The 13,203-nt window shown below is 41.7% G+C and overlaps 1 protein-coding gene across 7 annotated transcripts in view; it reads right to left on the reverse strand.

Moving 5' to 3' along the window:
* L3MBTL1 (L3MBTL histone methyl-lysine binding protein 1) overlaps nucleotides 1–13,203 on the reverse strand; it is a 63,833-nt gene that overhangs the window by 25,685 nt on the left and 24,945 nt on the right. For all 7 annotated transcript variants that reach the window (XM_089673330.1, XM_089673329.1, XM_089673327.1 and 4 more), the window contains one exon: nucleotides 9,619–9,723. In XM_089673330.1, the coding sequence (XP_089529456.1) occupies nucleotides 9,619–9,723 (105 nt within the window). The remainder of the gene's footprint in view (nucleotides 1–9,618; nucleotides 9,724–13,203) is intronic.

Raw genomic sequence — 13,203 nt, forward strand, 5'->3', positions numbered from 1 at the left:
TGTGCTCCTGGTAATTTGGATTAGATATCAAGATATTAAAGTGATTGTAAACCTGTGATTAAAAAAAAAAACCCAAACATGTCATACTTTCCTGCTCTGTGCAATGGTTTTGCACAGAGCAGCCCCAGCCCTCCTCTTCTTGGATCCCCCACAGGTATTCCGGTTGCTCCTCCCTGCTGAGTTCCCACCAGGGGCGGACTAACCATTTGGAAACTCGGGCACTGCCCGAGGGCCCGGGGTCAGTAGGGGGCTCCATGAGATGCCCCTGGTACCTTTTTCATAGGCTTTTTTGAGTTTGAACAAGGACACAGGGGCCCCATGATCTCCTAATGCCCGGGGCCCCATGAGTTGTCAGTCTGCCCCTGGTTCCCACCATAGCAAGCCACTTGCTATGGGGGCACTTGTGCAGGCTCGCTCCTGTGTTTGCCTATTGACACACACAGCATTGCTCAACCTTGCCCCCCATTTCCTCCTCACTGGCTGTGATTGACAGCATTAGGAGCTGCTGCTGCCTCTGAACCTATGATGAGGGATAGAGCAGAAGGAGCTGCTACTCTCGTGCACATTGGGCTCAGGTAAGGAATGGCTGGAGGGGGAGCTGCACTCAGAAGGCTTTAATACAGATAATGCAATAAGGTAAAAAGAAAAACCTTCAGCCTTTAGAACCACTTTAAGAGGAGATGGCTGTTGTTTATTAAAGCGGTATTAAACACAAAAGTAAACATTTATTATATTAAAGCTTATCAATTCTTAGATGTGGTGGGCGCATTAGTTTTCTTTTTTAGACATTCTTTTTTTTTCTTATTTTCATCTAGTGATCCAGCCAGTAAGTCTGTTGTTTTTCAAAAGAAGAAGCTCTCCAACAGAATGTATCAGTTTACAAGGTTGAGACAAATCAATTTTTATTTAATCACGTAAAACCTTTATCCTAACATTAAAAAAATTGTTTGCTGTAACTGATTATTGTATCAGCTGGAGTGGAGCTTTAATTTGTTAGTGTATCTACAGTAAATCTGCTAATACATTTAACATTCCCCTCCCCCCTGCTGTGCCCCCGTGCTCCTTCATCCAGAATGGAGACACTCTAATACAGGAGGTGTGTTACTGGCCAGATCACCAGATGAAAACATAGGGGAAAAAGCAAAAGAAAAGAAAACTAATGCAGCAATATACATAATACATTTTTGGTTTTGGGTTGTGAATAAGATGGGTTCTAGTGATCAGGTGTGGTGGCTGTAGTCTTGATGAAGTGGTTAGAGAAGAGGTAGCAATGCATGCCAGAAATCAGTTTGAATGCCAGGGGGTGCAATGGTATATAGGTTCAAAGACAGTTAAGGAGGGGGAGAGGTCCTTATCGCGAATGAGAGGCAGAAGCCAATGTCGGAGTTGGGTATATCAAAATAGTTCAGAGGTCAGGGCCTTGTATCATTCCCAAAGGGTGGGCAAGGATATAACCGAGGAATTCTCCAGAAGTGAGAAGGCTGAAGTGAAGCCATGTGCATTACAACAGGAAAATGTGGATAGAGAGTCAAGGACAGGTGGAAAAGGGGGATTACCCATTAGGGGGAGTAGCAGAAGGGGTACAAAAATAAGGTTGCTAGACTATTTGAGGCCATCCCAGATTCTCAAAGTGTGTTTCATCAAGGGGCTAAAAGACAGGGGCCACAAGCTTGGCGGGGTCCAGGGCAAAGATTGGGTGCACAAGAGATGGTTTCCAACTCCACCTACATGTTTTTGTTATTAAACACTTTGTATTAAAGAAAAATAAATTCAGTTAATGTGATCTTTCCTCATGGCTGAGCTCCCTATGCTCCTTATTAATTTAATTGCCTTTTTCTACACTCTTTGCAGATCTACAACATGCTTTACGTGAAACGGTTCCAAAATTGAATTACATATTCAAAATGAGGTTATATTAATGGTATGTATAGAAGTAATAGAAAGTTGTTCCCCGAGTCTATGCATCTTTCAATTCAAGAAAGTATCTGGCTCTCTTTACTTATAGCTCATTCCTCTACAGCTGGGGTCTCCAGACTTTCTAAACAAAGGGCAGTTTAATGTCCTGCAGACTTAAGGGGGGCCAGACTGTGGCCAGTGGGAGTAGAAAAGGTCCCAAGTCAGAGGGAAAAAGCAATGCACCATCTTTGGTGTCAGAGGGAGGAATTGTACCCCATTGTTGGTGTCATTGGGAGGAATTGTGCCCCATCTTTGGTGTCATTGGGAGAAATTTGGCTCCATTGTTGGTATCATTGGGAGAAATTGATCCCTATCATTTATGTAATTGGGAAGAATTGTGCACCATCATTGGTGTCATTGGGAGGAATTGTACCCCTTCATTTGTGTCATTGGGACGAATTGTGCCCCATCGTTGGTGTCATTGGGAGGAATTGTGCCCCTTCATTGGTGTCAGTGGGGGGAATTATGCCCTATTGTTGGTATCAGTGGATGAAACAGTACCCCAAGGGTCAGATAACAGCAATCAAAGGGCCACAGTTTGGAGACCACTGCTCTACAGGGATCAATGAGCTCTGTGTCCTATAGAGATTTAGGGTTCAGCAGGGAGGAACCACTGGGAACTGCAGCGCAAACACAAGAGATCGTCATTCCCAGAACTCTTGGTTCCACTTGACCTGAGTGGTAAGTGTTCACATTCCTTTTGTACCGGAAAATATTTATTAAGCTTTATTCTGACCTGAAAAAGTCACTTTAGAGCTTTTTTTTATGGAGTGCAATAGTAATCTTAACACTTATAATGGCATTACTAAAATTCCAACCCATATCACCATAGAGAGTTTAATTTATTTGGTAAAAATTTTGTAAAAGTGTCTGTTGGAAGTATACTTTTATAGAAAAATTATGCAGAAGAGCGTCCCTTCCCACTACACCACTTTAACATAGGTATTTATCCAGCAATATTGTTTGTAGGCTTTAACATTGAACCACTTTGTACATAATGATTAGAGATGAGCGAAGAAATGAAAAATTCGATTCGGCTGATTCGGCGAATTCCAGTGTGAAATTCGATTCGATGCGAATTTCTCCGCTACGAAGATGACTTATTTAAAGGGTTTCTAGGCTTCAGAGAGCCTTTAAATTAGTGCAGAACACTGTACCTTTAATTTAAATGCCCTTGGAGATGAGGAAGGAGAAGGAGAAGGAGAAGGATGAGAAGAAGGAGAAGGAGAAGGATGAGAAGAAGGAGAAGGAGAAGGATAAGGAGAAGGAGAAGGATGAGAAGAAGGAGAAGGATGAGAAGAAGGAGAAGGATGAGAAGAAGGAGAAGGAGAAGGATGAGAAGAAGGAGAAGGAGAAGGATGAGAAGAAGGAGAAGGAGAAGGATGAGAAGAAGGAGAAGGAGAAGGATGAGAAGAAGGAGAAGGATGAGAAGAAGGAGAAGGATGAGAAGGAGAAGGATGAGAAGAAGGATGAGAAGAAGAAGGCTGAGAATAAGGAGAAGGATGAGAAGAAGGAGAAGGAGAAGGATGAGAAGAAGGAGAAGGATGAGAAGAAGGAGAAGGAGAAGGATGAGAAGAAAGAGAAGGATGAGAAGGAGAAGGATGAGAAGAAGAAGGATGAGAAGAAGAAGGATGAGAAGAAGGAAAAGGATGAGAAGAAGAAGGATGAGAAGAAGGAGAAGGATGAGAAGAAGGAGAATGATGAGAAGAAGGAGAAGGATGATAAGCAGGAGAAGGAAGAGAAGAAGGAGAAGGAGAAGGATGAGAAGAAGGAGAAGGATGAGAAGAAGGAGAAGGATGAGAAGAAGGAGAAGGATGAGAAGAAGGAGAAGGATGAGAAGAAGGAGAAGGAGAAGGATGAGAAGAAGGAGAAGGATGAGAAGAAGAAGGATGAGAAGAAGGATGAGAAGAAGGAGGAGAAGGATGAGAAGAAGAAGGATGAGAAGAAGGAGAAGGATGAGAAGAAGGAGAAGGAAGAGAAGAAGGAGAAGGAGAAGGATGAGAAGAAGGAGAAGGATGAGAAGAAGGAGAAGGATGAGAAGAAGGAGAAGGAGAAGGATGAGAAGAAGGAGAAGGATGAGAAGAAGAAGGATGAGAAGAAGGATGAGAAGGATGAGAAGAAGGAGAAGGATGAGAAGAAGGAGAAGGATGAGAAGAAGGAGAATGATGAGAAGAAGGAGAAGAAGGAGAAGGATGAGAAGAAGGAGAAGGATGAGAAGAAGGAGAAGGATGAGAAGAAGGAGAAGGAGAAGGATGAGAAGAAAAAGGATGAGGAGAAGGAGAAGGATGAGAAGAAGGAGAAGGAGAAGGATGAGAAGAAGGAGAAGGATGAGAAGAAGGAGAAGGATGAGAAGAAGGAGAAGGAGAAGGATGAGAAGAAGGAGAAGGAGAAGGATGAGAAGAAGGAGAAGGATGAGAAGAAGGAGAAGGATGAGAAGGAGAAGGATGAGAAGGAGAAGGATGAGAAGAAGAAGGCTGAGAATAAGGAGAAGGATGAGAAGAAGGAGAAGGAGAAGGATGAGAAGAAGGAGAAGGATGAGAAGAAGGAGAAGGAGAAGGATGAGAAGAAAGAGAAGGATGAGAAGGAGAAGGATGAGAAGAAGAAGGATGAGAAGAAGAAGGATGAGAAGAAGGAAAAGGATGAGAAGAAGAAGGATGAGAAGAAGGAGAAGGATGAGAAGAAGGAGAATGATGAGAAGAAGGAGAAGGATGATAAGAAGGAGAAGGAAGAGAAGAAGGAGAAGGAGAAGGATGAGAAGAAGGAGAAGGATGAGAAGAAGGAGAAGGATGAGAAGAAGGAGAAGGATGAGAAGAAGGAGAAGGATGAGAAGAAGGAGAAGGATGAGAAGAAGGAGAAGGATGAGAAGAAGAAGGATGAGAAGAAGGATGAGAAGAAGGAGGAGAAGGATGAGAAGAAGGAGAAGGATGAGAAGAAGGAGAAGGATGAGAAGAAGGAGAAGGATGAGAAGAAGGAGAAGGATGAGAAGAAGAAGGATGAGAAGAAGGATGAGAAGAAGGAGGAGAAGGATGAGAAGAAGAAGGATGAGAAGAAGGAGAAGGATGAGAAGAAGGAGAAGGAAGAGAAGAAGGAGAAGGAGAAGGATGAGAAGGAGAAGGATGAGAAGAAGGAGAAGGATGAGAAGAAGGAGAAGGATGAGAAGAAGGAGAAGGAGAAGGATGAGAAGAAGGAGAAGGATGAGAAGAAGAAGGATGAGAAGAAGGATGAGAAGGATGAGAAGAAGGAGAAGGATGAGAAGAAGGAGAATGATGAGAAGAAGGAGAAGAAGGAGAAGGATGAGAAGAAGGAGAAGGATGAGAAGAAGGAGAAGGATGAGAAGAAGGAGAAGGATGAGAAGAAGGAGAAGGAGAAGGATGAGAAGAAAAAGGATGAGGAGAAGGAGAAGGATGAGAAGAAGGAGAAGGATGAGAAGGAGAAGGAGAAGGATGAGAAGAAGGAGAAGGAGAAGGATGAGAAGAAGGAGAAGGATGAGAAGAAGGAGAAGGATGAGAAGGAGAAGGAGAAGGATGAGAAGGAGAAGGATGAGAAGAAGGAGAAGGAGAAGGATGAGAAGAAGGAGAAGGAGAAGGATGAGAAGAAGGAGAAGGATGAGAAGAAGGATGAGCAGAAGGAGAAGGATGAGAAGAAGGAGAAGGATGAGAAGAAGGAGAAGGATGAGAAGAAGGATGAGAAGAAGGATGAGAAGAAGGAGAAGGATGAGAAGAAGGACAGTTCTGTGACAGTTTCTGTCTATTTCTGACAGTTCTGGGACATTCACTCCATACAGCGGTTTCAACCGCTGTATGGAGGGAATGTCATAGAACTGTCAGAAATAGACTATTAATGACAGTTCTGGGACTGTCCTTCCATGCAGCGGTTGAAACATTGTATGTATTTGTTTCCATAAATGGATCCATTTATGGAAACAAATACATACAATGTTTCAACCGCTGCATGGAAGGACAGTCCCAGAACTGTCATTAATAGTCTATTTCTGACAGTTCCATGACATTCCCTCCATACAGCGGTTAAAACAGCTGTATGCAGTGAATGTCCCAGAACTGTCATAAATAGTCTATTTCTGATAGATCTGGGACATTCACTCCATACAGCTGTTTTAACCGCTGTATGGAGGGAATGTCATGGAACTGTCAGAAATAGACTATTAATGACAGTTCTGGGACTGTCCTTCCATGCAGCGGTTGAAACATTGTATGTATTTGTTTCCATAAATGGATCCATTTATGGAAACAAATACATACAATGTTTCAACCGCTGCATTGAAGGACAGTCCCAGAACTGTCATTAATAGTCTATTTCTGACAGTTCCATGACATTCCCTCCATACAGCGGTTAAAACAGCTGTATGCAGTGAATGTCCCAGAACTGTCATAAATAGTCTATTTCTGATAGATCTGGGACATTCACTCCATACAGCTGTTTTAACCGCTGTATGGAGGGAATGTCATGGAACTGTCAGAAATAGACTATTAATGACAGTTCTGGGACTGTCCTTCCATGCAGCGGTTGAAACATTGTATGTATTTGTTTCCATAAATGGATCCATTTATGGAAACAAATACATACAATGTTTCAACCGCTGCATTGAAGGACAGTCCCAGAACTGTCATTAATAGTCTATTTCTGACAGTTCCATGACATTCCCTCCATACAGCGGTTAAAACAGCTGTATGCAGTGAATGTCCCAGAACTGTCATAAATAGTCTATTTCTGATAGATCTGGGACATTCACTCCATACAGCTGTTTTAACCGCTGTATGGAGGGAATGTCATGGAACTGTCAGAAATAGACTATTAATGACAGTTCTGGGACTGTCCTTCCATGCAGCGGTTGAAACATTGTATGTATTTGTTTCCATAAATGGATCCATTTATGGAAACAAATACATACAATGTTTCAACCGCTGCATGGAAGGACAGTCCCAGAACTGTCATTAATAGTCTATTTCTGACAGTTCCATGACATTCCCTCCATACAGCGGTTAAAACAGCTGTATGCAGTGAATGTCCCAGAACTGTCATAAATAGTCTATTTCTGATAGATCTGGGACATTCACTCCATACAGCTGTTTTAACCGCTGTATGGAGGGAATGTCATGGAACTGTCAGAAATAGACTATTAATGACAGTTCTGGGACTGTCCTTCCATGCAGCGGTTGAAACATTGTATGTATTTGTTTCCATAAATGGATCCATTTATGGAAACAAATACATACAATGTTTCAACCGCTGCATTGAAGGACAGTCCCAGAACTGTCATTAATAGTCTATTTCTGACAGTTCCATGACATTCCCTCCATACAGCGGTTAAAACAGCTGTATGCAGTGAATGTCCCAGAACTGTCATAAATAGTCTATTTCTGATAGATCTGGGACATTCACTCCATACAGCTGTTTTAACCGCTGTATGGAGGGAATGTCATGGAACTGTCAGAAATAGACTATTAATGACAGTTCTGGGACTGTCCTTCCATGCAGCGGTTGAAACATTGTATGTATTTGTTTCCATAAATGGATCCATTTATGGAAACAAATACATACAATGTTTCAACCGCTGCATTGAAGGACAGTCCCAGAACTGTCATTAATAGTCTATTTCTGACAGTTCCATGACATTCCCTCCATACAGCGGTTAAAACAGCTGTATGCAGTGAATGTCCCAGAACTGTCATAAATAGTCTATTTCTGATAGATCTGGGACATTCACTCCATACAGCTGTTTTAACCGCTGTATGGAGGGAATGTCATGGAACTGTCAGAAATAGACTATTAATGACAGTTCTGGGACTGTCCTTCCATGCAGCGGTTGAAACATTGTATGTATTTGTTTCCATAAATGGATCCATTTATGGAAACAAATACATACAATGTTTCAACCGCTGCATTGAAGGACAGTCCCAGAACTGTCATTAATAGTCTATTTCTGACAGTTCCATGACATTCCCTCCATACAGCGGTTAAAACAGCTGTATGCAGTGAATGTCCCAGAACTGTCATAAATAGTCTATTTCTGATAGATCTGGGACATTCACTCCATACAGCTGTTTTAACCGCTGTATGGAGGGAATGTCATGGAACTGTCAGAAATAGACTATTAATGACAGTTGTGGGACTGTCCTTCCATACAGCGGTTGAAACATTGTATGTATTTGTTTCCATAAATGGATCCATTTATGGAAACAAATACATACAATGTTTCAACCGCTGCATTGAAGGACAGTCCCAGAACTGTCATTAATAGTCTATTTATGACAGTTCCATGACATTCCCTCCATACAGCGGTTAAAACAGCTGTATGCAGTGAATGTCCCAGAACTGTCATAAATAGTCTATTTCTGACAGTTTTGGGACATTCACTCCATACAGCGGTTTCCGGCAAAAAGTGTATGTGCAGAGTTCCTCTATTCTGCAGATACACTTAGAGGAGCTCTGCAGATACACTTAGAGGAGCTCTGCACATACACTTTTTTCCGGTTTGGAATTATTCTTATTTTCATCCTACTTCTTCTTCTTCTTCTTCATCCTCATCCTCATCCTCTTCTTCTTCTGAGGATAAGGATGAAGAAGAAGAAGAAGAAGAAGAAGAAGTAGGATGAAAATAAGATTAATTCCAAGCCGGCAAAAAGTGTATGTGCAGAGCTCCTCTAAGTGTATCTGCAGAGCTCCTCTAAGTGTATCTGCAGAATAGAGGAACTCTGCACATACACTTTTTGCCGGCTTGGAATTATTCTTCTTTTCATCCTACTTCTTCTTCTTCTTCTTCTTCATCCTCATCCTCAGAAGAAGAGGATGAGGATGAGGATGAGGAAGAAGAAGAAGAATGAAAAGAAGAATAATTCCAAGCCGGCAAAAAGTGTATGTGCAGAGTTCCTCTATTTCTGACAGTTCTCTCACAGCTTCTTCACATGTACAGCGGTTGAAATATCTGTATCCTAAATGGAAACTAATAGATACAAATTGTATCTATTAGTTTCCATTTAGGATACAGATGTTTCAACCGCTGTACATGTGAAGAAGCTGTGAGAGAACTGTCAGAAATAGAGGAACTCTGCACATACACTTTTTGCCGGCTTGGAATTATTCTTCTTTTCATCCTACTTCTTCTTCTTCTTCTTCTTCTTCTTCTTCTTCATCCTCATCCTCATCCTCTTCTTCTGAGGATGAAGAAGAAGAAGAAGTAGGATGAAAAGAAGAATAATTCCAAGCCGGCAAAAAGTGTATGTGCAGAGTTCCTCTATTTCTGACAGTTCTCTCACAACTTCTTCACATGTACAGTGGTTGAAACATCTGTATCCTAAATGTAAACTAATAGATACAATGTTTCAACCGCTAAACATGTGTTCCTTCTGTCAGAGAACTGTCAGAAATAGCGGAGCTCACTGCAGGGACACTTTTGCCGGCTGATCGGGAAATGTTCGATTCGCGCACCCGAAGTAGGCAAAATTTCGGTTTCGACACGAATCGAATATTTCCTGAAATTCGACTCGAATTCCGGTTCGCCTAGTTCGATTCGCTCATCTCTAATAATGATTATTATTTTAGTGACTTTTTAAAAGGATGTAATGTATCTGATTGACTCTGCTATCATGTCTACATATTCTTCTTGTTTATCATTTTCTAGGAAGAAGATTATGTCCATCTCACCTCAACCACAGTCAGAATGAAGTACATGGATGGATGCTGAGGATCAATCCCCTCTAACTTCATCCCAACCTTGAAGCTGTTCTTGTGCTGTGCTCCGAGTTGCCACTGTAGGAGAGAACACCAGATATGTGACAGGTAACAAAACACATACATACCAATAGAAAATAACATGCGGTGTGTTTTCACTGAGACTAATTTGAAGTATGTAGGAATGGATGGTGGAACTTCCTCCACGTTTCCAAATTAACTCGTTGGGTGCCAAGTTTGGGTCACATCCTCTGGGCTACGCTAGGTACCTGAGACAGGGTTACTCTCCTACACAAGGCGTACTTCTATTAAATTGCCATTTCATCAATGCCCTGGAACAAGTCTGAGGCTGCTGTGGGGGGATACTCGACTTTAGGTTGGACCTCTGACTTTAGAGATACACTGTGTAAACTTGCACCATAACTGTTCTCCAGTTACTCTTAGGTCCCTGGGTAAATGTTAATCTTCCACTATGGCTTGCAATTAGGTGGGCCATGCCAAACACTGACCACAATCAGCTGTCCAGTGTTTCCCACTACTGGTCCCATTAGAAGCATGGAACCCCATCCACTGTGCATATAGTGCAGGCTCCAACACGCACTTGACTTTAACGTTTGAACTTTCCATACCTCTGTATAGGAGAGAGATGGAATGCAGCATAGGAAGTGCCGACAACATTTCCCTCAATTCCCCCTATAACAGGTACACATTTACGACAAGCTGTTTGCTAACTATACCTTTGTTGCTCATGACAACCACATGTATAACTTGCACTGAGGTGACTCTTAACTTACTGACTCTTCATACCTCATGTGCTAGTAACCCAAACTGTAGACTAAGTGTGCAATAGTGATGGCTACTTGCAGTGCACCCCATTTAAAGGACCTAAGACCAGGCAGAAGGCAAAGTTTAATGCTTTACTGGATGAAAGTGCAACAGTACAATGTCCAAAAACAGACTGAACAGTTCAACAGTCACTATCCCTAAGCCCCTAGTCCCTACTTCTAACCAACCTATAAGCTGCCCTGGCATACCTGCAAATAGCTACGGACCGCTGTCTCTTTTATATGCACAGATCCAGTGGGTCGAACCCAAAAATCCCGCCAAAACCAAAAACCCAGGAATGGAGTTAACCCTAGCCCTCCTGTCCAGGGGAGCACCTAACTACCTAAATTGCAGCCCAATGAGATGTAAACCTTTTAATCTTTTAAAATCTTCAGCTTTTTTTTAAAAATAATACCTAGTAATCCAGCCTAAAAAGTCTTTCTACACTCTTCCTATTATAGGGTGACAACTCTCTGTCCCAGCTTCCAAACTCCACTTCTGCATTGTCACACAGGCTTCCAATGGAGAATATAAGTGTGAGCTTCAACGCACATTACACAAGCAAGGTATACTTTTGTTGCTATCAGGAAATCCTCCCTTTGAAATGCTATACAGCTGTTGCTGGAGTACATGCATGTAGACATGAAGTGGCCCCAATGAGGCTGCAGAAGATCAGGAGCACTGAGATGAATTTAGTTTCCTAACGCCTTGTGAATTAGAAACAGTTGCTATATTTGTTTTTCTATGAAATACTGTTGTCACCTTCCCGTCTACAGGTACTAATTCCAGCATCGGTTACACATCATTGCTCTGGATGGATTCCTAATAGTGACAATTGTGGACAATTCCTGTACAATGTGTGGCAGCGCTGTCACTTGTAGTCTCCACCAGGACAAATGGGAGTCAATTGGCAAACTTTAAACAGTTCCGGTGGATGCGTAGTGACGTCACATCTGGTGAGTGGAGCGCACGCCGGTTTGCGGCGCTCCGGAGTGACTTCCTGCTTTCCTTCTAAAGGAATTCATATTATTCACTGCCAGTCCACTTCTGAAAATTATGGATTTGTGTCATATAATATGAGCCTCTGGGCCAATTATGAAAGCGTGAACATATCGGTGATCATGTGAGTGCATAAAGCGCAGCTTTTTTACATTAAAGAGTTTTTTTACAGTATTGCACTATTTGTGTCTTTTTATTTGTTTTTCATTGCCATCTAATCGTGGCAATCGTTTTTGGAGGATATCAAGTGCAGAGGTATCTGGGGAGGATATGCCCAGTCTATAAAGCTTGTTTGACTCCTTAGCCATACCAGCAAAGAGTCCATTCCATCTGGTGAGTGGGGATTGGAGCACTAATCACGGATGGTGTGAGCTCATTTTGTTTGAAGCACTATTTTTGGGATTAAGCACAATTTATATATTTTTTATTTATCTTTGGTACTTTATTTGGACTTTTTTACACATTAATAATTATTTTGCGCTGTGGAGTGTTTATAAACTTTAACAGGAAGTTATGAACAAGGACCTTTATGGCAGAATCAACAGGTATTATTTTAGTGAACGCTGGAAACCTAAAATGATTTTAAAACAACTTTTTATATTACATTACACATAGTAAATCCTATATGGCATTTTAGTAAGTGGGTTTAAATGTGCTTAAAATGGTAAACTAACAAAAAAAAAGTTGGTTTGCTATATGGTACCACCAAAGGAATAGCAAAGAATTGGTCCTGCAAAACATAAAATGATTTGATTGGTTGCCACTGTTTGGAATTATATTTGGTGAAGACACATACAAGGGACATTAGCTCTCACGGGTGAATCTGGACTCCACCACTAAGTATGCACTTTATTTATTGCTATTTATGCTGCAGTTTGGATGTTGCCATAGATTTGAGTAGGAAGGAACACTTTTCACAGATGCACCTTGGCCGGGCATTGTGGCTTCATGTACATTGGCAAATACATGCAACAAACCTTACTGTCTTCAAAATAAATGTTAGAAATAGTTTATCGTTAGCTGTGCTGGCTAGCTGAACTGAGTGCAGGAAAATAGTTTTTAATGTTCATTAGAAATACTCTTTCCATTTAAATCTTGCAGCCCGATAAGATTTGCTCAAACCGATCAAAATTCAGATGTCACTTTCTTGCAACCAGGTGCACCGTGGGAGTACTGTAAACTGTTGGTGTACAGAATGAATTCAGAAATCTCATTTTTCTGCTTGTATGATTGGCTGACTGCAGAAATCTGCACAGAACTTGTGTAATTACAGCCAAAAAAAAATTCACACTTCCAATGGAATTTACCATTTACACCCACCCCAGAGAAATGTTATAACTTCAGTAAAAAAAAAAGAAAATGGCAGGGGGGTAGATAACCAAGCTGCACTCTCTAAGGGCTTATTCTGATGTGCAGCCCTCCTTGCATTTTACAGGCAGAGAGGAAGCAATATGTTGACATCCTACCACCTGTTTTAACCCTTTAAAAGGCTGAACCATATGCAGCAACTGCATGCCCTGTGGCACAGAACAGTACACTTAGGGCATGTTCACAATGCATGCAGTTCTGGTACAGTGGATCTGCCTTTTTTGACAGTTAAAATCAGTAGTGAGGAGGTGACATATTACCTCCTTACCATCTGTCAAGAACCCTCTGACATGCGATCCACTGTGGATTCCTTTTCAGTAGGGTGGCTAGAGCTATTGCCCTTAAATGGGCCTCATTCAGCAGCAG

The sequence above is a fragment of the Staurois parvus genome, unplaced genomic scaffold, assembly GCF_062004578.1.
Source record: "Staurois parvus isolate SC_StPar_1 unplaced genomic scaffold, SC_StPar_1.0 ptg000137l, whole genome shotgun sequence".
Classification (NCBI taxonomy): Eukaryota; Metazoa; Chordata; class Amphibia; order Anura; family Ranidae; genus Staurois; species Staurois parvus.